Source organism: Sus scrofa, chromosome 4, assembly GCF_000003025.6.
Source record: "Sus scrofa isolate TJ Tabasco breed Duroc chromosome 4, Sscrofa11.1, whole genome shotgun sequence".
In the NCBI taxonomy this organism is placed as follows: Eukaryota; Metazoa; Chordata; class Mammalia; order Artiodactyla; family Suidae; genus Sus; species Sus scrofa.
In genome coordinates this window covers 49,571,415-49,592,383 of record NC_010446.5, presented here as the reverse complement: position 1 = coordinate 49,592,383, position 20,969 = coordinate 49,571,415, and the positions used below count along the sequence as shown (strand labels likewise).

The window sequence follows — 20,969 nt, the reverse complement described above, 5'->3', positions numbered from 1 at the left end:
TTATGTCACAAGATTCTTGCTGTTATTGGAGTTTAGGTTCTTCTGCCAGTGATTGATTGCTGTTCTGTGCGAGTCATTTAACCTGTAGATGTGTTTTTTTTGTTGTGTTTATGGGAGAGAGCAAGTGTGTCCCCTTACTTTTCTGCCATCTTTCCTCCTCCTGATTGCATTTCTTAGCACTTTTAAAAAGTGCTCTGATGACCGTTGGGCTGCAGGTATCTTTGGAAATTGCAGTTTTCTCTGGATAGATGCCCAGGAGTGGGATTGCTGGATCACATGGTAGTTCTATTTTTATTTTTTTGAGGAACCTCCATACTGTTTTCCATAGAGGTTGTACCAATTTACATTCCCACCACCAGTGTAGGAAGGTTCTCTTTTCTCCGTATTCCTCCAGAATTTGTTATTTGTACACTTTTTGATCATGGTCATTCTGACCAATGTGAGGTGGTACCTCATAGTAATTTTGATTTGTATTTCTCTAATAATAAGAACACTCTTTCAATGCTTTTTGGGCATATATATGTCTTCTTTGGAGAAATGTCTATTTAGATCTTCTGCCCATTTTTAAATTTTTTTTGAACCTGCATTTTAAATGTCTAAAAAGTCTACAATTTCATAATACTTCATATTATTGATAAAATACAAAAAAGCTTAAAGAAAAGTTTAATAGGTATTCTGTCATTTTTACCCCACTTCTCTGAATAAACTGTATTTATACTTCTACACCTTACTCTAAACTGGCACCAATTTTCTATATTAATTTCTTTGCATAACGTTATTTTGGATTACATGTTGTTCCTCTAAAATTAATTTTTTAGCAATTTGTTCCACATGCTTCCGAAAATTATTGCTTTTGTTTTAGTTTTATACTCACACTATGTTATTTTAAGCAAATATTCTAGTTTGATTGTTCTTTTTCCTGAGCATTTTGAAGATGACTAAAATTATAGAATGGAATGGAAATGCAATAATAAAATTAATTCAACCAAAATAAGCGAGTGGGTGAAGAGTATTGGAAGTTGAATACTTTCCTAATAGTATTAGGGAGTCTGATGATATTGGTTAATGAATCGAGAAATAAAGCCTTAAGAATGTTACTCAAAGTTACATAAGATTTATGCTTATAATGCTTTATTAGGTAACTCAGGCTAAATCTTATACATAAAAACAATCAGAAAAATCTGGAAAAATATATAGAAAACATCTATTCAAAATTTCTGATAGCTAATAAGATGATGAAGTTGGATTTGGAGGAGAAAGTTTAAGGAAATACAGCAAATCTTGAGCAATGATATAAAATATAAATATATATATGTAGATTTTGTGTCCTCCTTTATTTTCAAGACTCATCTCTGTTCTGGAAATTTGAAGCCATTGTTACTTATTAATTACCTCACTCTCATTCTTTTTGCTTTCTTTGGAAATCCTAGTAGATTTATGTTGAATGGTCTCTGTCTATCATCTCTATCTTAAGAAATACCCACTTATTCCATTCCTTCTATATTTTTATGGTTTATTCTGAATAATTTTCTCATATATTTTTTCCATGTCTTGAACTCTTTATTTATTTTTTCTACTAGTTAATGCATTCCTTATGTTTTTTCTTTCAATAAGTTAATTTTTTATTTATGAAAATTTCATTTTGTCCTTTTACAAAATGTTTCTTTTTGCTTCTGTAATGTCATGTTCTCCCTTTATGGTCTAAGTATAATAAACGTACATCTTGTTTTAGGTTGTTTAATTTTTTTTTTTTTTTAGTTCTTTGTTGAGTTTTTCTCATAAGGGTCTATTCACTTGTGTGACTTGCAATTTTTAATCATTATTTTATTATCAAGCAAAGATTGCTTTCTGATGGAATTTCTTTTCTCTCAAATTCATGCATAAGGTTTTAAAATTGCACTTTCCTGGATCCTAGTTTTGCTTTGTTTTGTTTTTCTTTTTTTCAGTTGTGTACCAAGCTTTACATTATGTTTGGGTCCTGTATTTTGTGTGAATGTTTACTCTGCATTCACACAAGTAGCAGACCTAGGATCCTGATTTTATGACAATTCTCCCCAGTTCCACAGGTAGATTAATGAGTGAAGGTTTTGTTGTCTCTGTTTCAGTTGTCTCTGTTTCACACAAGGGGCAATCCTTCCATGTTCTAGGCTTCAGGCAAAAAGGCTCAACTCCAGTTCCTCACCTTATATGGTTCTGAGTCTCATCTCCTATTTCCATTGCAGGACAAGCCCCAGAACTTAATCCCTCAGGGCTTTGTTCTAGTTTGATATCACTGTGGGCCACTTTGGCTTTTGGAATAACTGTTTAAATCCCCTCTTTATTTCTGAACTTGCAGATTCAATCTCAGCTATTCATTCAACTAAAATAATAATATTCAGCCTTTCTATGCATTTGAAGTGGAAGAAAGGAGGTTCGCCTATGTCGTTTTTAGATAGCCATATGGACCCAATACTTTCTCTAAGAAGTTTTCCTTGTTTTACTTCCTTGTTTTACTTTACTTGTTTTTCACAGCAAACCTGAATATAGATCCTCTATGTAGATATACACATTCTCTCTACATCCTAATAACTTACAATGTGCATTCTAGTGAAACATTTTTGCCATGCTTAATATTTATTTATTACATAATAAATTAGGAGGCCCTACATGAATACATATATATAACAGTAATGTATACACTGCCTAACACTACATTCGTTTTCTTTGTTACTACCAATATATGAGTATAATAAAATCTACAGAAGACCATGGATATTGTACTATGTCCTCATTCCTTCAACAAATATTTATTGAGTGGCTACTATGTACCAAGCACTAGTTCAGGTACTTAAAATAAATCACTGAATAAAACAGGAGATCTGTTCCTTTATTTTCTTTATCTTAGTGAAAAAAATAAAAATGTTTTATTGCTTTTGGCAAGTGACATTGGGCAGAAGGAGTATAAAATCCATGCAAATCTGTTCAGACTCTTTCTTTCAAAGACCTGAAGTCTGACCTACAATTCTTCCTTTTGCAAACTCTTCTAGATTGTTCCTATCACCATCACTGTTATTTTTATATTGACAAATAATAATGAAAGTTAAGTTGCCTTTGGTATTTTTACAGCTTGGGCAATGGAGTACCTTTGGAACCCTGGATATTACAGCTCAGATTGAATCAGAAGCAAAGGAGTATGCAGTGGTGACAGAAGAAGACTGCGAAATTCTTAAAATCCCTGCAAAGAATTATGCAAAGTTAAAATCGGTATGACCATATCTAATCCATATATTAACACAATATGGGTATAAATTAAAATGCTAAGTTTTGCCTCTTTGGACAGAAGATGTCCATATGTCTTTTCTATTTTAATTTGACTTTAACTAGAGACCACAAAAATATGATTTATTTGATGAACATCATTTAAGCCTGTGATGAGTAGCTGAAGTGGAAAGAAAGCTCTCTATGGATATAATTTATTATCTTAGAGTGTTTTTGGTTTTTCATGTATCTAAAATTCAGTCCTTCATTCACTCATTCATTTTTCTCATTAATTCCACAACTGTATGTTTTGGGCTTCAAGAGCATGTCTTGTATCAGGGATACCAGAATGTTCAGACAGCCAGATATCTAAATCTCTACTGTCTACCTTAGGAGAAAAAAATACTTGGGAGTTATTGACATGCTACTTCATAGTTATAACACACATCGAACCCAGAGATATATTAATAGGTGATCACATTTTAATTCTGCTGCATTAGGATATTTTCTTCAAATGTAACAATTTATTGTCTTTTAGTTATATTCCAAAATTTATCCCCTCTCCTATTTCTCCTTCCATGGATGACAGGGGAAGTTGGTATAGATAACATAACTCCTATGGCCATGCTCTGCCAGATCCTGGGGCAGGTGCTATAGGGCATGGGCATCAGCAACAGTGAGGAGACATCTATCTTTTTTTATTTAATCCCTAACAGGTTTCTTTTGATACAATGATCTTCATGTAAGTGGTTTCAAGTGGCTTGCTAAAAAAATTGTTTTGTATGTTTGTTTTATTTTCAAAATGTCAGTATCACATATGTGATGTCAAATTCAACTTTAAGTGCAGTCTTGAATATAATAGGATTTTTTTAAATGGTAAAAATATTTGTAGATGTCTAAAAAAATTGGAAGTATTTTAGTAGCAGATCTGAAGATTAAAAGTTCAATATAGTTATGTGGACATGCTCCCCTAAAATTCAAATGCATTTTATATTAATTTTTATTCATATAGATTTTATTTTTTTACATCCATTGATCTGTATTATATCCTTTCTCTCTTCTTTTTAAAAAACACCTAATATAAAATTTTTGATAATGCCTTTTTTTTTAGGAAAAAACAAAGCTAGAAAATAAACATAAGGTGACATTAATTCGTAAGTGTCCATATTATGAAGAGTGGCCTACTTTATCCATATATGAGCTAGTTACACTCATTAAATGGAAAAAATTTCCTCCAGGTCATGGTGAGTTTAATGCAGTTTTGCATCATTTTCTTTGTATGACATTATATTATTGGAATTTGTAATTTTTCTTAGTTTTAATATTTTTACAGTATTTATTAATGAGTGTTTCTCTAATATATTTAATTTTACCTTTGAATTGGAGTATTGCTTTCTTAAATTAAAAATCATTCTATGTTGACTTGAAGAGGGATCTCAGAAGTGGGCTTACTTCTACATCCTCTTATTTCTTCCCACAGCTCTATCCTTGTCCTACCCTGGCAGTCAGTGTAAGTCAGGACCAAACCATAAAGAGTAGTTATGCAATGAGAGTTTATTGTCATTTTTTTCTGTTCTCCTAGTATAACACCTATCTAAGCAACATGTTTGCTTATCAATCCTTGCGATACCCCTTATCAGGGAAAATATCATTGTAGGGAACAAGTGAAGCTGAGATAAGGGATAATAGCAGTGAAGCTTCCTATATTTCCAATATTCAGTGTTGTAATGATGCATGAGTTTCTTCTGTTTTATATATACATAAAAAGTGAAGGTAACATTGAGTCATTCTGTACAATGATTCCATCTAGGAAAGCCTTCTAAGTAAGAGACGCCAACTGCTATGGACTGATATTTATGTCCCACAAAATTTTTGTTGAAGCCCTAATCCCTAATGTGATACTATTTAGATGTGGGAACTTTGGAAGGTAATTAAGACATGAAAGTACAGCCCTGATGAATGGAATTAGTTTCCTTAAAATAAGAGATGAGAGAGAGAGTTGATCTCTTTTGGCCATGCAAAAATATCACTAGAAAGCAGCGGTCTGCAAACCAGAAAGAGGGCTCTTAATAGAATTGAATCTATTGATCTTGGACTTCCCAAGTGCCAACACTGAGAGGAATGTTTGTAGTTTAAGCCACCTGATCTATGATATTTGTTATAGCAGGCAAAACTGACACCAACACAAAAGGGACTATGATACGTGGGTCAGAGTTTTAGATTTCCTTCAGTCACGAATCACTAGCCTACCTCAAGCCTGCAGAGCCATGACTGTGGTGAGGGAGGTGGTGCCAGGAGGAGGAGAACATTTCTAAATTAAATTTAAAATTAGGAGTTCCCGTGTAGCTCAGTGGATTAAGAAGCCTACACAATGTCCAAGAGGATGTAGATTCAATTACTGGCCTTCTCAGTGGGTTAAGGATCCAGATTTGCCACAAGCTTCTTTGTAGTTTGTGTATTTGGTTTGGATCTGGGATTGTTGTGGTTGTAGCATAGGCTGGCAACTGTAGCTCAGAGTCAACCCCTAGCCAGTAAATTCTTCCATATGCTGCAGATGAGGCTTTGAAAAAAATTATAAAAAGTATGGGTGTAAGTTATAAATTCCAAAATGTGACTATTCTAATAATAAAACTATGGTGAAGTAGTTAAGGAATCTAGCTAAGAAAAGCTTTGATGGAGTCACTATATAATAGAAAAGTGAGGTTTAACATAACACCATACAGAAAGTTCACCTTCTAGAAAAAAGTAAACACAGTTATGCTTCGAAAACCGAGATTCCCTAATAAACTTATTAAATTTAATGAGACTATGAACCTTTTCCTAATTTTTTTTCCAAATTTATACCTATGCTTATTTTAATGTTTTATTTGTAATTATTTTGAAATACAGTATTTAGCCCATATTTAACCTAAAATAATTTTTTAAAATGTGGATGGTTGGATTTATCATGTGTTTTCCTTTTTATATTAGTAATACCAAATCTTGGTCCATGCCTTAGTTCTAGGCTACTTTATGTAAAAACTTCTTAGCTTTGCTAATTTATCAGGACATTAATATTTTCCAGATGATTTTAAAGGAAGAAAGAAACCATAATCAAGGATTTTTTTCAACTATGTGTGCCAAAAGAATATAAGATTTGGAAAAGTGGAATGATTATATGTTTTAATGTATTTGATAAATTATGATGAATATGTGTTTCTGTCTAAAATACAACTTAAAAAAGATTTAAACTTAGATCACAAAATCAATAAAATGCTGATGTGATACGTAGTTTCTCAGACATACTGGGTTTAAGTTCTTTTTGGTAAATGCCTTTTAAAATAGTGGTGGAAACTATCTATTGCACTGAACAATCTGTGAATATTGTATAAGTCAAAGGTGACATTCTTTATCCACTGAGTCCCAGCCCTTTGAATATTTGGTGCTTGTACTTATACAGTTTTAAAAACCATTTATCCTACTTAGAGAGGAATGACAGTTTCACTAGATGTTTTTCAAAGCTTCTTTAAGCTCTGAAATACTATGGTTCTTAAAAATAAACATACCCAGATGAAGAATAAGTCCTTTAAAGCTTATCTGATTTTCTTTTGATATATCAAAAGTGACAAACTTGATGTATTAAAGAAAGGCATTAGATATACTTCTTGACTTTACTCAAGATTTATTTTGAATTTTCATCAGAAAACAGTGTAGCTCAAATCTCAAATTATATTTCCATTAGCTAGGTTTAAAATTAGCAGCAGTATGATTCCTAAAGCATAGTTATGTGTGTTTTGATCTTATTTTAAGAATGTATATTGGATGATGTTTCAGAGAGATTTAGGATTAATTCCTGGAAATTTATGAAAGAATTAAAGCTTATTTCTGGCTCTGTTTCTCTTGTTAACTTCCTAAGTCTTCTCTCTCACTTTTGCTTCAAATGCAAAGGAGCCTTTCTATAAGGAATGTGTACAAGGTTGATTGTAACTTGGATCTGCCTGGTTTTTTATCACACCAGCTAAAATCTTCCCATGGGATATTTTTCCAAGGTCTGACTGGCTGGATAAAGGCAACCAGTTGATCTCACTTACACAACTTATTTCTATGCATATAAGGAAAAAAAAGAAGGTAAATTAACTTGGCATCAACAAACCATTTGGGTACATTTTATTGTTATCCTGCTTATGTTCATATGCTCTATTTTTTCCAGGTAAGATATGATATAGAAAACATCACAACTAGAGATACTAATCAATTAGAGGTAGTAATCAATTTAGTTTAAGAGATAAAATTTGCCAATATGATAGTGATAAAAAATTCTAATCTTCACAAACTAAAAATAGAGTTTCAGCCACAGAATTTCTACTTAATGGAAATTTGAAGTTCTAGGCTCTAAATTGCAACATTTTTGATACAAGTCCTCTCAGGTCAATTAACTCTGCAAGGTATCAACACTTAGCCTCAAGGCACATTCTTGAGCCTCCCAGAACCAGGTTTGTGCTTGAGGGGTGCCATTGATTGCGATGTTTTTCTTCCTATTCTCCTTTACTGGTCTCTTTTGCACTAAATGAATATTATGTAATGTAGCATATTAGTTCATTTAATTATTTTAGTATTCTTTACTATTTAGAGTATTTTTAAGTTCACAGCAAAACTGAGCAAATGATATAGATTTCCCATCTATCCCTCAGCTCCCAATCTTGCATACTACGCCTCACTATTAACATGCTCATCCAGAGTGGTACATTTGTTGCAGTGAATGAACCTAAACTGAAACATCATCAAACAAAACCCATAGTTTACCTTAAGGCTGACTTTAGTTGTTGGACATTTTGAGTTGGACAGATATTTAATGTTATTTATCCACCATTATTTTATTGTACAGAATAGTTACTGCCTTTTTTTTTTTTTTTTTTTTGCCTTTTTGCCTTTTTGCCTTTTCTAGGGCTGCACCCGTGGCATATGGAGGTTCCCAGGCTAGGAGCTGTAGCTGCCAAGCCTATGCCAGAGCCACAGCAACGCGGGATCCGAGCTACGTCTGCAACCTTACACCAAAGCTCACGACAACACTGGATCCTTAACCCACTGAGCAAGGCTGGGAACCGAACCGGCAGCCTCATGGTTCTTAGTCAGATTTGTTAACCACTGAGCCACGATGGGAACTCCAGAATAGTTACTGCCTTAAAAATTCTCTGCCACATAGTCATCTCTCTTTCCTCCCTAAACCACTGACAGCCACTGATATTTTTACTGTATTCTTTTGATTTTTGCCATTTCCAGATTGTCATAGAATACGTAAAATTTCAATTCTGATACAGTCTTTTCACACTGGTTTATTTCAGTTTAATAATAGGTATTTGTTTCTTTCAAATCTTTCCATGATTTGATAGCTCATTTCTTCTTAAGATTGGATGTATACTGTTGTTTGGATGTACCACAGTGTTTCAATCTTTTGCATACTGAAAGGTGCTGGCATTTTGAATGTAGCTACTAAAAACATTTGCATGCTGTTGTGGCACAATGGGATGTGTGGCATCTTGGGAGAGCTGGGATGCAGTTTTTCTCCCCAGACTGGCACAGTGGGTTAAGGATCTGGCATTGCCACAGCTGCAGCCTAGGTCATAATTGCAACTCAGATCTGATCCCTGGCCCTGGAATGCCATGTGCCCTGGCATGGTCAAAAAAAAAAAAAGAAAGAAAGAAAGAAAGAAAAAGGGAAAAATACCCCAAAAAACAAAAAAAATTCCCCTCAAAAAACCAAAACAACCACAAACAAAACAAAAACACTAAACATTAATATCTTCCAATAGATTTTTGTGTGGACATAAGTTTTCAACTCTTTTGTGTAAATGCAAATGCAGGATAGTATGATTAGAATATGTTTAATTTTGTAGGAAACTGCTGAATTGTCTTTTCCAAAGTGGTTTATCATTTTTTATTACCACTAATAATGGGAGTTCCTGTTCTTCCACATCCTTGCTAACATTTGGTGTTGTCAGTATCCTAGATTTTGGTCACCCATATAGATTTCCAGTGATGTCTTATTGTTTTAATATGAATTTCCCTGGTGATATATGAGTAGAACATATTTTCATGTGCTTGTGATCTATATATCTTCTTTGGTGAAGTGTCTGTTAAAGTCTTTGTCCTTTTTTTTAATCAGATTTTTTGTTTTCTTATTGTTGAGTTTTAAGAGTTCTTTGTATATTCTAGATAAGAGTGTTTTTCAGATGTGTCTTTTGCAAATACTTTCTCCCAATGTGTTTTTGTTTTCTCATATTCTTAATATTCATTTTACAGAGCAGAACTCTTTAATTTTAATGAAAGCATCACCACACTCAAGGACATCTAGATTTTTTCTTATATTACCTTGTGGAACTTAAAAAAATTTACATTTATATCTATGATCCATTTTGAGTTAATTTTTGTGAGAGGTTAAATTTTTGTCTGGATTCTTTTTTTTTTTTTTTTTTTTAACATGTGAAGTCCAGTTGTTCCAGCACCAATTTTTTTTGGTCAGTTTTTTTTAGGGCCACACCTGTGGCATATGGAGGTTCCCAGGCTAGGGGTCAAATCAGAGCTGTAGCCTCTGGCCTATGCCACAGCCACAGCAATGCCAGATCCAAGAGGCATCTCTGACTTACACCACAGCTCATGGCAATGCCGGATTCTTAACCCACTTAGTGAAGCCAGGGATCAAACTTTCATCTTCATGGATAATAGTTGGGTTTGTTTCCCCTGAGCCATAATGGGAACACCTCTAGCACAATTTGTTGAAGAGAATATCTTTGGTCCATTTTATTACTTTTACTCCTTTGTCAAAGATCAGTTAGCTATGTTTATGAGGTATATTTCTGTGCTTTCTATTTTGTTTCATTATCTTATTTGTATACCCTTAAATCAACATTGCACTGATTACTGTTGATTTATAATGTTGATGATTTGATTATTGTTGATTTATAATATCGAGCTTAGGTAGTGTCCATCCTCCAACTTTGTTCTTCACTTTCAATATTGTGGTGTAACTTTTGCCTCACCATAAAAACTTTAGAATCATTTAGTCAATATTCATTAAAAGTTTATTGGGAATTTGAATTAAATTGCATGCAATCTATAGCTCAAATTCGGAAAAAGGACATTTTGACAATATTATCTTCCTATACTGAGAATGGAATATCTCTCTTTTAATTTAGCTCTTTGATTTCTTTTATTAGAATTTTATAGTTTTCCTCATATAGAGCTTTACATATTTGTTAGATTTATACCTAGATTTCATTTTTAGAGATGTTAATGTAAATGGCATTGCATTTTTAATTTCCAGTTTCATTTTTCAATGTTGGTTTGTAAAACCAGCTTTTGGTTTTGTTCATTTTCTATTAATTTTCTGTTTTCAGTTTCATTGATTTCTGCATTAATTTTTACTATTTTATTTTTTCTGCTTACTTTTTATTTAATTTGCTTTTCCTTTTCCAATTTCCTAAGATGGAAGCTTAGATTTTTTTTTTATGTTAGATATCTCTTTTTTTCTTTTTTTTTTTTTGGCTTTTTAGGGCTGAACCAGTGGCATATGGAGGTTTCCAGGCTAGGGGTCCAATTGGAGCTTTAGTTGCTGCCCTATGCTGCAGGCACAGCAATGCCAGATCTGAGCCACGTTTGTGACCTACACCACAGCTTATGGCAATGCCAGATCCTTAGCCTGCTGAGCAAGGCCAGGAATTGAAACCTCAACCTCATGGTTCCTAGTCTGATTCATTTCTGCTGCCCCATGATGGGAATTCCTATTTCTTCTTTTTCTACTAAATGCATTCAGTGCTATAAAGTTCTCTAAAAGCACTGCTATCATTATATCCTACAAATTTTGATAAATTGTATTTTCTGTTATATTTAATTCTAAATATTAAATTTCTCTTGAGATTTCTCCTTTGACCCATGTATTATTTGGACATGTGTTGTTTAATCTGCACATATTATGAAAATGTCCTCTTTTCTTTCTGTTATTAGTTTCTAGTTAATTCTGTTGTGGTCTGTTGTCTGTGATCTAAGAGCACACATTTTACGATTGTTATCCTTTTAAATTTGTTAAGTTGTGTTTACAGCCCAGAAAGTGGTCTCCCTTGAGAATACTCCACGCAAGCTTGAGAAGAATGAGTTTTCTGCTTTTGTGAATGACTTAGTCTATAGATGTCCTTTACTCATTTGACTGATGGTGGTATTAAATTCAGCTCTGTCCTAGTAGATCTTTCCCTTTGAGAAAGAGAAGAGTTGAAGTCTCCAGATTTAATGGTGTATTTACCTATTTCTCCTTGAAGTTCTATCATTTTTGCCTTACATCTTTTTCCTTTTTTTTTTTTTTTTTTTTTTTGTTGCTGTTTTAGGGCCATACCCATGGCATATGAGATGCCTAGGCCAGGGATTGAATCATAGCTGTAGGTGCTGGCCTATGACACAGCCACAGCAACATGAGATCCAAGCCACTTCTGTGACCTACACCAGAACTCATGGCAATGCCAGATCCTTAACCCACCGAGTGAGGCTAAGGATTGAACTTGAAGCCACATGGGTACTAGTCGGGTTTGTTACCATTAAGCCATGACAGGAACTCCTTGCCTAATATGTTTTGATGCACATATAAGGGAAAGATCATTATGCTTTCCTGTATAACTGACCCCCATATCATTATGCAATGCCCTCTTTGTCTCTCATAACATTTCTAACTTTGAAGTCTGCTCTTCCTGAAATTATATAGCTATCCACACTCTTTTTCTATTAGTGCTTTCTTTTCTCCATTTATCTTTAATCTATTTATGTCTTCATGTTTAAAGTGGATTTCTTTTAGGCACCATATTTTTGGGTCTCTTTTTTTATCCACTCTGAAAATCTCTGTCATTTAATTGGTGCATTTAAACTATTGATGTCCACAGTGATTATTGGTATAGTTGGATAATATTTACCATATTTATTACTGTTTTCTATCTATTACCATTGTTCTTTGTTCCTGTTTTAGGCTTCTACTCATTTTTTGTTTTTTATGGCTTTAATTGAATATTTCATATGATTCCACTTTTCTCTCCTTTCTTAGCATGTCAATTATACTGATTTTAGGAAGTTTTTTCTTACTGTTTTTAGTGTTTGCCATAGAGTTTACAATATACATTTATAACTAATCCAAGCCCACTTACAAATAACACTTATTGATTCACAAATAGTGTGAATACCTTGTAGTAACAAAATAATACTCATTCCTCCCTCCCATCTTTTTTTAACATTACTGTCATTCATTTGACTCCTGTACAACATAGCTAAGCATATATATATATATAAAAGCATGCATAGTCAAATATAGTGTTTCTAATATTATTTTGAACAAAATTTTATCTGTCAGATAACTAAAAAGAAGAAAAATAGGAGTTCCCATTGTGGCGCAGTGGTTAACGAATCCGACTAGGAACCATGAGGTTGTGGGTTCGGTCCCTGTCCTTGCTCAGTGGGTTAGCGATCCAGCGTTGCCGTGAGCTGTGGTGTAGGTTGCAGACGCGGCTCGGATCCCGCGTTGCTGTGGCTCTGGCGTAGGCCAGTGGCTACAGCAACAATTCGACACCTAGCCTGGGAACCTCCATATGCCGTGGGAGCAGCCCAAGAAATAGCAACAACAACAACAACAACAATAACAACAAAAAGACAAAAAAAAATAAAAATAAAAATAAAAATACAATTTTTATTTTACCTTTATATAGATCTGAATTTCTGGCCTACCTCATTATCATTCTCTGTAAAGAATTTATTTTGACAGTTAAACAGTGTACAGAGTCCTTTATTTATTTATTTATTTATTTATTTATTTATTTATTTATTTTGGTCTGTATTTCTCTATCATTTTTTCTTTTTTTCCTGTTTCTTAAGGTAGCACCGACAGCATATGGAAGTTCTCAGGCTAGGGGTCAAATGTGAGCTACAGCTGCCAACCTATGCAGCAGGCACAGCAATGCAGAGAGCCACATCTATGACCTACACCACAGCTCATGGCAAGGCCATATCCTTAACTCACTGAGTGAGACCAGGGATTGAACCCAAAACCTCATGGTTCCTAGCTGGATTCATTTCTGCCGCACCATAACCAGAACTCCTCTGTCACTTTTGAAGGATTATTTCAAAACTAGAAATAGTTTCTAATGAGAAGTCAGCTGTCAATCTCATTATGGTTCATTCTTTAGTGATGAGTCATGTTTCTCTTGCTACTTTTAAGATACTCTCCTTGTCTTTGGGTTTTATCATGTATACTGTATGTCCCTGTGCTTATTCCATTTTACCCAGAACCAGAATTTTGTCACCACTTTTCTTTTTTACCTTCCCTCTCTTCCCACTCTCCTTTTCTCTCAGTTATACTATACTTTATAACCTCAGCCATGCTGTTACTAAAATAAAATTTATCTTATCACTCATCTCCTAACCAACATTTTTCCCCTTGTCATCTAGATTAAAATTCTAAACCCTAATATTGTTAAAAGGCCACTTCTGGAATTCCCATCATGGCTCAGCAGAAAGGAATCTGATTAGTATCCATGAGAATGCAGGTTCAATCCCTGGTCTTGCTCAGTGGGTTAAGGATCTGGTGTTGCTGTGAGCTGTGGCATAGGTCACAGATGTAGTTCAGATCCCTTGTTGCTGTGGTTGTGGTATAGGCCAGTGGCTATAGCTCCAATTCGAACCCTAGCCTGGGAATCTCCATAGGCTGTGGGTGCACCCCTAAAAAGACCGAAAAAAAAAAAAAAGAAGTAACAAAAGGCCACTTGAATCTGGGCCAGTTCTGTGTCTCCAAATTTTACATAGAATCTTCTTCTAACAAGTGCTTAGGATTTGTAAACTCTTGAAATATATGTTGAATTAAAAATAATAATCATTTTTATGTTGGTGTGTGCCTTTAGACAAAAATTATGACATATTTTTTCCAGAATAATTTTTTTTACTGTGTAGACGTGGATATGGGTTGCATTAATACTTATCATATACTATCTTTTAGAGAAATGATATTTAATGATTTACTTTTAACACACATAAACATACTTTTGTTTTTAAATTTTAATTAAAACAAAATTTGTTGCTTTATTTTCATTTAATAGAGATTTAAGGAAATTATATTATTTCAGTTGGCACTGAGAATGCTTAGAGGCCAGTGTTTTCAACTCAACCTAGATAAAAACCAATTTTAACTTAATATACTACTATTAAATAAGGTAAACGTTAACATGGTTTTAAGGATAACACTCAATAAAGGCAGTTTGAAAGTCTGTTCTCTTCAAGAAATCACCAGGGGTAAAAATTTTTGAATCTACCAAATAGTCATTTTTATTTTTAGTCATTATGTTCAATTCTTACTGTATATCCAGCCAACTTTTTGTAATATAAGGAAGTGGAAATGGAATAATAACTGATACATATACATATGATCTCCTTCCCACTTTTTAAAATTTTTCATAATGCACATAGTTACTACAAATATTCCTGTATGAAATAATTTCTGAGTATGGTAGATCCTGTGTAAAAGCTTTAATTTTGATTTTGGTCTGAGCTCTGTCTAGCAGATGTGCTTTTACACCATTTGAAAGTGGTCACAGAGCAGCTCTTATAAGCATGGAGATGAGCATGGTAGTTCTAATTTCACTCCTAGCATTTCTACTGGAGATTGGCAGGAGCAACAGGAAAGAGGTTTCCTCTAAGAGTGCCATACTGTGGGACAAGTTTTTCATTGGCTGATTTTTTTTTCCTGACTCTAATAGTTTTTAAACCACATTCCATGGCCCTCCTACAGTTTTATAAACCTTCTAATAAGTCTTATATTTAAATTTATATTAAAAGAGTCTATCTTTTTTACCCAGAAATGAAGAGTAGTGCCCTGGTGTCCTTTGTATTAAAGATGATCTTTATTGAAAATAAGTCCTTTTTCAGAATTTCTTCATTTAATATTTAGTCAATGTGCAAATGTGCAAAACACTATGGTACTTGTTTTGTAGAGATTAAAAGAAATGCACTAAAAAGTCATAAAATCAATTATTTGGTGAAGCTACCATGTAAGGTACTTTAACTTCGGTTTTGGTCTCAAAGATTTAACAATTAGAAAAAAATATGTGAAAAAAGTGTGGTTTTAAATTAATTAGATGGATCACAAGTATACACTAAAATAAATTTCAATATCTCACGGACATATATATTATCTATGAGAATGATTGTTAAATTACTATTTTCCAACAGATGCAGTAGAAAATGGATGAATGGAGGAATTTTGGGACATAGTTGGACAGTGGCTGGAAGTGATAGTTGTTACACATAAGTCAATATATGGTTTGCAGATATTGATTCAGGACAGCATATCAAACAACCCAATTCAAGTCAAGTGCCTATTCATGAGCAATGGGAGCTCAGTCAAAACTGTAGAAAGTGTGAGGCATTTTAAAATGTCATATTCATGAGCATGTACGTTAGTTTATTGCTAATGTCATATCATTATAGGTTTTTAAATAATAGGAAGGGACTGAGAAGTAAAAGTTTTTGAAGAATGGATCAAGGAGAGGAATGTGAATGATGGTTAAAGGAGAGAGGTTCTAGAAAAACAGAAAAAAAGTAGAAGTCTACTTTGGTAGTCTGGAAGCAGTAAGTCGAAAGACAATTTTGACAGTAATAATGGAAGGAAATTAATATGAGAGATATTTTAATTATTCAAGGTATTGTAGTATGGAATAGACCATTTCCAGTATATTTTCAACACTCTTTAGCACTGTTACCAGGACACGCCATGTTTTGTTTGTTTGTTTGTTTTTTCCAACCAGAATAGCTTATTGCTGCATAGATGTGTGTATATCTGTGGATGTCAGCTCTTACCCCAGCCACCAGGCAGGATTCACAAGCAGGGATTTAAATGAACCTGTGCTCTACTCAACACCTTGGGTTAGGACAAAATTTTTCTCACATTTCCCAGAGGTATTTAAATACAGACCACCCCATCCCCACTCCTAAGAACTCTGTGAATGCAAATAAGCCATTATTTTAAATATTCATAGGAGAGTTGGGTTTTATTTTATTTATTTTATTTTATTTATTTTATTTTTTGCTATCCAGAACCCAAGGTAAACATAGTTTTCTCAAAGATTTGTTCCATCAATGGATAAATATTTGTAATTCATGTTTTCATTGAGAGTCTTGGCATTACTTAGCGTGTTCTTATTCCTTACCTTGGAAAAGCATGAAATTTTTCCTTTTTTCTTTGTCGTTAAAGCCCAAGATCTTTGGTTGTTGCCATCTGCAAATGTTCCCAAAGCTGTGGAGGATCTGCTTACCACTTGACTTTTTTTTTTTTTTTTGCCTTTTTAGGGCTGCACCCATGACTTACAGAGGTTCCCAGGCTAGGGGTTGAATCTGAGCTGTAGCCCCTGGCCTACACCATAGCCACAGCAACACCAGATCTGAGCTGCATCTGAGCTGCTTATGGCAATGCTGGATCCTTAACCCTTTGAGTAAGGCCAGGGATCGACCTTTCATCCTCAGGGAGGCTAGTCAGATTTGTTTCCACTGAGCCACATTGGAACTCCACCATTTGACTTTTAAGCTTCGTTGTTAGTTTGTGTTTCTACGAAAGGATTTATAATGATACTGATTATCTAAAAATACAAATTCAGAATATGTTTATTTTTATTATTTTATTTTCTAAATTTATTAGTCACAATCACTTAAATATAACCCAAAATTTCTACATGGAAATGTCTATGTTATATTTCTTTGACAATTCAAGCAATATTTTTCATGACGCTGCTGCTTTTCTTTAATACTCTTTCCTCATGATTTGATAATACATCTGTTTGCTAGAGTAAAAATTAATAATGGAAAAGTGTAATGACTATGTAAAGTTTAATACTTAAATTAACATTTTATGAAAAAATATTTTACTGTTATTAACATAGAAGCTTTAATAAATTACCTCAAAAATATTATGGTTAGAAATATTGTTAAATGTAATTATATTAATATTTTATTGTTAAAAATTTTATTTCATAACTATTTGCTCATATAGAAAATATGTGAATCTAGATGCACTTAGATGAGATCTTTAAAATTAAGCTTTAAGTTTATTAGATTCTGCATGCAATATTCTGAACATTTTTCCAATGGAAAATAAAACACACTGCTATTAAAATCCAAAGATCTTTGTTGCTTGAAAAGTCACTTTGGGGAAGTTCTTGTTTGGTTGACATAACATTTGTGCATGAAAATTGCACACATACTGAACATCTTGATAAATAACAAATTTAAATATTGCAGTGAGATTTTTTTCTTTATAATTATTATGACAGGTGTAAAAATGACTCCCCAAAGGTATATTTGGTTTCTAATCTTGGAACCTGTGAATATTAGTGTACATAGAAAAGGATGTGGTAAGACTCTTGAGAGAAATTTTTCCTGGATTATCCAGATGGGTCCTGTATGCCAGCACATGTATCATTATAAGAAGGATGCAGAGAGAGATTTGATAAAGACAGAAACAGAGGAGAGGGTGATGTGAATAGCTTGGAGCGGTGCCTTCAGAAGGCAAGGAATGACAATGCATGCCAGCAACTACCTGCTAGGAAAGTGAAGTTATGGAAACTCCTGAGGGAGCACAGCCTTTTTGACGTCTTCATTTCAGACGTCTGGCCTCCAGAACTTCGGTGAATACATTTCTATTGTTTTAAGTCACTTAGTTTGTGATAATTTACTACAGCAGCCATAGGAAACTAATACAACTACATACTATAAAACCACTGATTTTGTTCTCACTTGATTTTGCAATTGGACAAAGGTATATAAATATCCATAGACTACATCCAGACAAACTTTGTAGAAAGTGTCATTTAATTTTTTTCTCAGTTAATTTAATTATAGTAAGATAAAGATCAATAATATGTAAAACAATTATGTAAAGCAGAAAAACAATTACTGCTGATTTAAATAATTATCTAACTACTAGATAGTAATCAAAATAAATCATTTATTTAATTCAAATACTTTGAAAAGGATACGATACAAACATATTTGAATAATAAAACACTCGTCTATTCAAATTCTCTATGAGTAAATAGAACCCTTTTTAGCTAACATGTAATGCTGAAGCTCTTTATGGAGCACTTTGCTTTACCTTTTTCTACTTCCCTCATATGACCGTTGCCTCTTTTATTTCATAATTATAAAATTTATAATCTTTCTCATGAATACAATTAACTTTTGGCATTCTATCTCATGATACTTGAAATAAAGTTGCATTTTCTTCCATGTAAAAAATAAAATGACCCAACACCATTTTCTCACATTTTAAGCAAACCAAATATATGAAAATAAATTTTCTTTTCACTAAGCAAACAAAATATAGAGATGCTTAAAACAATACAAATGCTGAATTACAAATACCATTTGTTTTAATCAAAATCATCTCAAATTTCAGAGCAGAATTTCTTTAAATGGTAACTCCTCTACTGAAAAATAAATATTATTTATAGCCAAAATATTAACAGGGATTCTCATTGCTCAATAGTATTGATGGCTTTTTTCTACTTTTCTGTTTATTAAAAGTATTTTGTGATAACTATTATTTTTACAAATAAATAAAATATAATTATAATTTGGTTTCTAAAAACCCAAAGCAATCTATTGATTAAAAAGCGACCTATATTTAATGTTGTGGTCCACCATCCAATCTCCATTAATGTAAGTTCTTGCCATATTTGAAGATATTTCATCTCATTTGAAGATTTATGCTTTCTGAAATGTCTTCACTTTGGAAGGTTCTTTCACATGTGCAAAGATACAATGCACAAAGACAGATACTAAAATAATGGAAATAGTTAGGTATGTGGTGTTTGCTGTGTGATAGATTTTAAGAAGTAATTGAAGTAAATATAGAAAATAGTTTTATTTTCATTTACTTCCAAATTCTAAGGCCTAGCTCATTACCAGATGAAAGCAAATTATAGTTCTACTACAAAACTGTATAAGAAAAAAAAAAGGTGGATTGGACCAAAGGGTTCCTTTTCGGTATGGTGAGATCTTACATCTAATAAGTTGACATAAATAGGTAGGAATGACAATATTGATTTTTCCAATCCAAGAACATGGTATATTTTTTAATCTGTATTGTCCTCCATTTCTTATATCATTATCTTATAGTTTTCAGAGGGAAACTATCTGAAAAGACCTCTGAAAACTATCTTATAGGTAGGCTATAGGCCTCCTTAGGTAGGTTTATTCCTAGGTATTTTATTTTATTTTTGATACAATGGTAAATGTCATTATTTCCTTAATTTCTCTTTCTGATATTTTGTTGTTAGTGTATAGCTATGCAACTGATTTCTGTATATTAATTTGGTATCCAGCAACTTTACTAAATTCATTGATGAGCTCTAGTAGTTTTCTGGTAGTGTCTTCAGGATTTTCTATGTATGGCACCAAGTCATCTGCAAACAGGGACAGCTTTACTTCTTCTTTTCCAATTTATATTCCTTTTACTTATTTTTCTTCTCTGATTGCTTCGGCCAAGACTTCTATACCTATGTTGAATAAAAGACATGAGAATGGACATGCTATCTTGTTCCTGTTCTTAGGGGAAATGCTTTCAGCTTTTCACCATTGAGTATGATGTTAGCTGTGGGTTTGTTATATATGGCCTTTAATATGTTTAGATAGGTTCTCTCTATGCCCCTACCCAAGGCAATCTACAGATTCAATACAATCCCAATTAAACTACCCATGATATTTTTTAACAGAACTAGAACAAAAAAATGTTAAAATTTCTATAGAAACACCAAAACCTTGAATAGTAAAAACAATTATGAGAAAGAAAAATGAAGCTGGAGAAATCAGGCTTCCTGACTTCAGACTATACTACTAAGCGAGTCATCAAAACAGTATGGTACTGGAATAAAAACAGAAATATAGATCAATGGAACAGAATAGAAAGCCCAGAAATAACCTTTCACCTAAGCTCAATTCATCTATGACAAAGGAGGCAAGAATATACAATGAATAAAAGACAGGCTCTTGAATAAGTGGTGCTGAAAAAACTGGACAGCAATCTGTAAAAGAATGAAATTAAAAGATTCTCTAATATGATAAAGAAAAATAAACTCAAAATGGATACTATAAATCTCTTAGGAAACGACATAGGCAGAACACTGACACAAAGCACAGCAATATTTTTTTTGGCTCTACCTTCTAGAATAATGAAAATAAAAACAAAATTAAAATCAATATAAAATCAAATAAGATCAATATATGTGATCTAATTAAACATAAAAGCTTTTGCATAGCAAAGGAACCATAAACAAAATGAAAAGACAACTGACAGAATGGGAGAATATAATCACCAAAACATCAGAAAACATGTAGCTCAATATAAAAATAAAGAAATAACCAATCAAAAAATGGGCAGAAGATCTACATAGGCATTTCTCCAAAGAAGACAGGCATATTGGAATTCCCATTGTGGCTCAGTGGGTTAAGTACCTGGCATAGTGTCAATGAGGATGTGGTTTTGATACCTGGCCTTGCTCAGTGGATTAAGGATCCAGTGTTGCTGTAAGCTGAGGCTTAGGTCACAGATGTGACTGGGATCCAGCATTGCTGTGGCTGTGGCATAGGCCTGCAGCTGCAGCTCCAATTCAACCCCTAGCCCAGGAACTTCCATATGATGCAGGTGCAACTGTGCAAAGAAAAATCAACGACAGATGGCCCCAAAG

The 20,969-nt window shown here is 33.3% G+C and overlaps 1 protein-coding gene across 1 annotated transcript in view; it reads left to right on the top strand.

Moving 5' to 3' along the window:
- The window catches only part of CNBD1 (cyclic nucleotide binding domain containing 1), a 469,302-nt gene that overhangs the window by 377,895 nt on the left and 70,438 nt on the right, over window positions 1-20,969 (top strand). Inside the window, exons 7-8 of the mRNA XM_021090804.1 lie at window positions 3,106-3,243; window positions 4,349-4,481. Coding sequence (XP_020946463.1) covers window positions 3,106-3,243; window positions 4,349-4,481 — 271 coding nt within the window. The remainder of the gene's footprint in view (window positions 1-3,105; window positions 3,244-4,348; window positions 4,482-20,969) is intronic.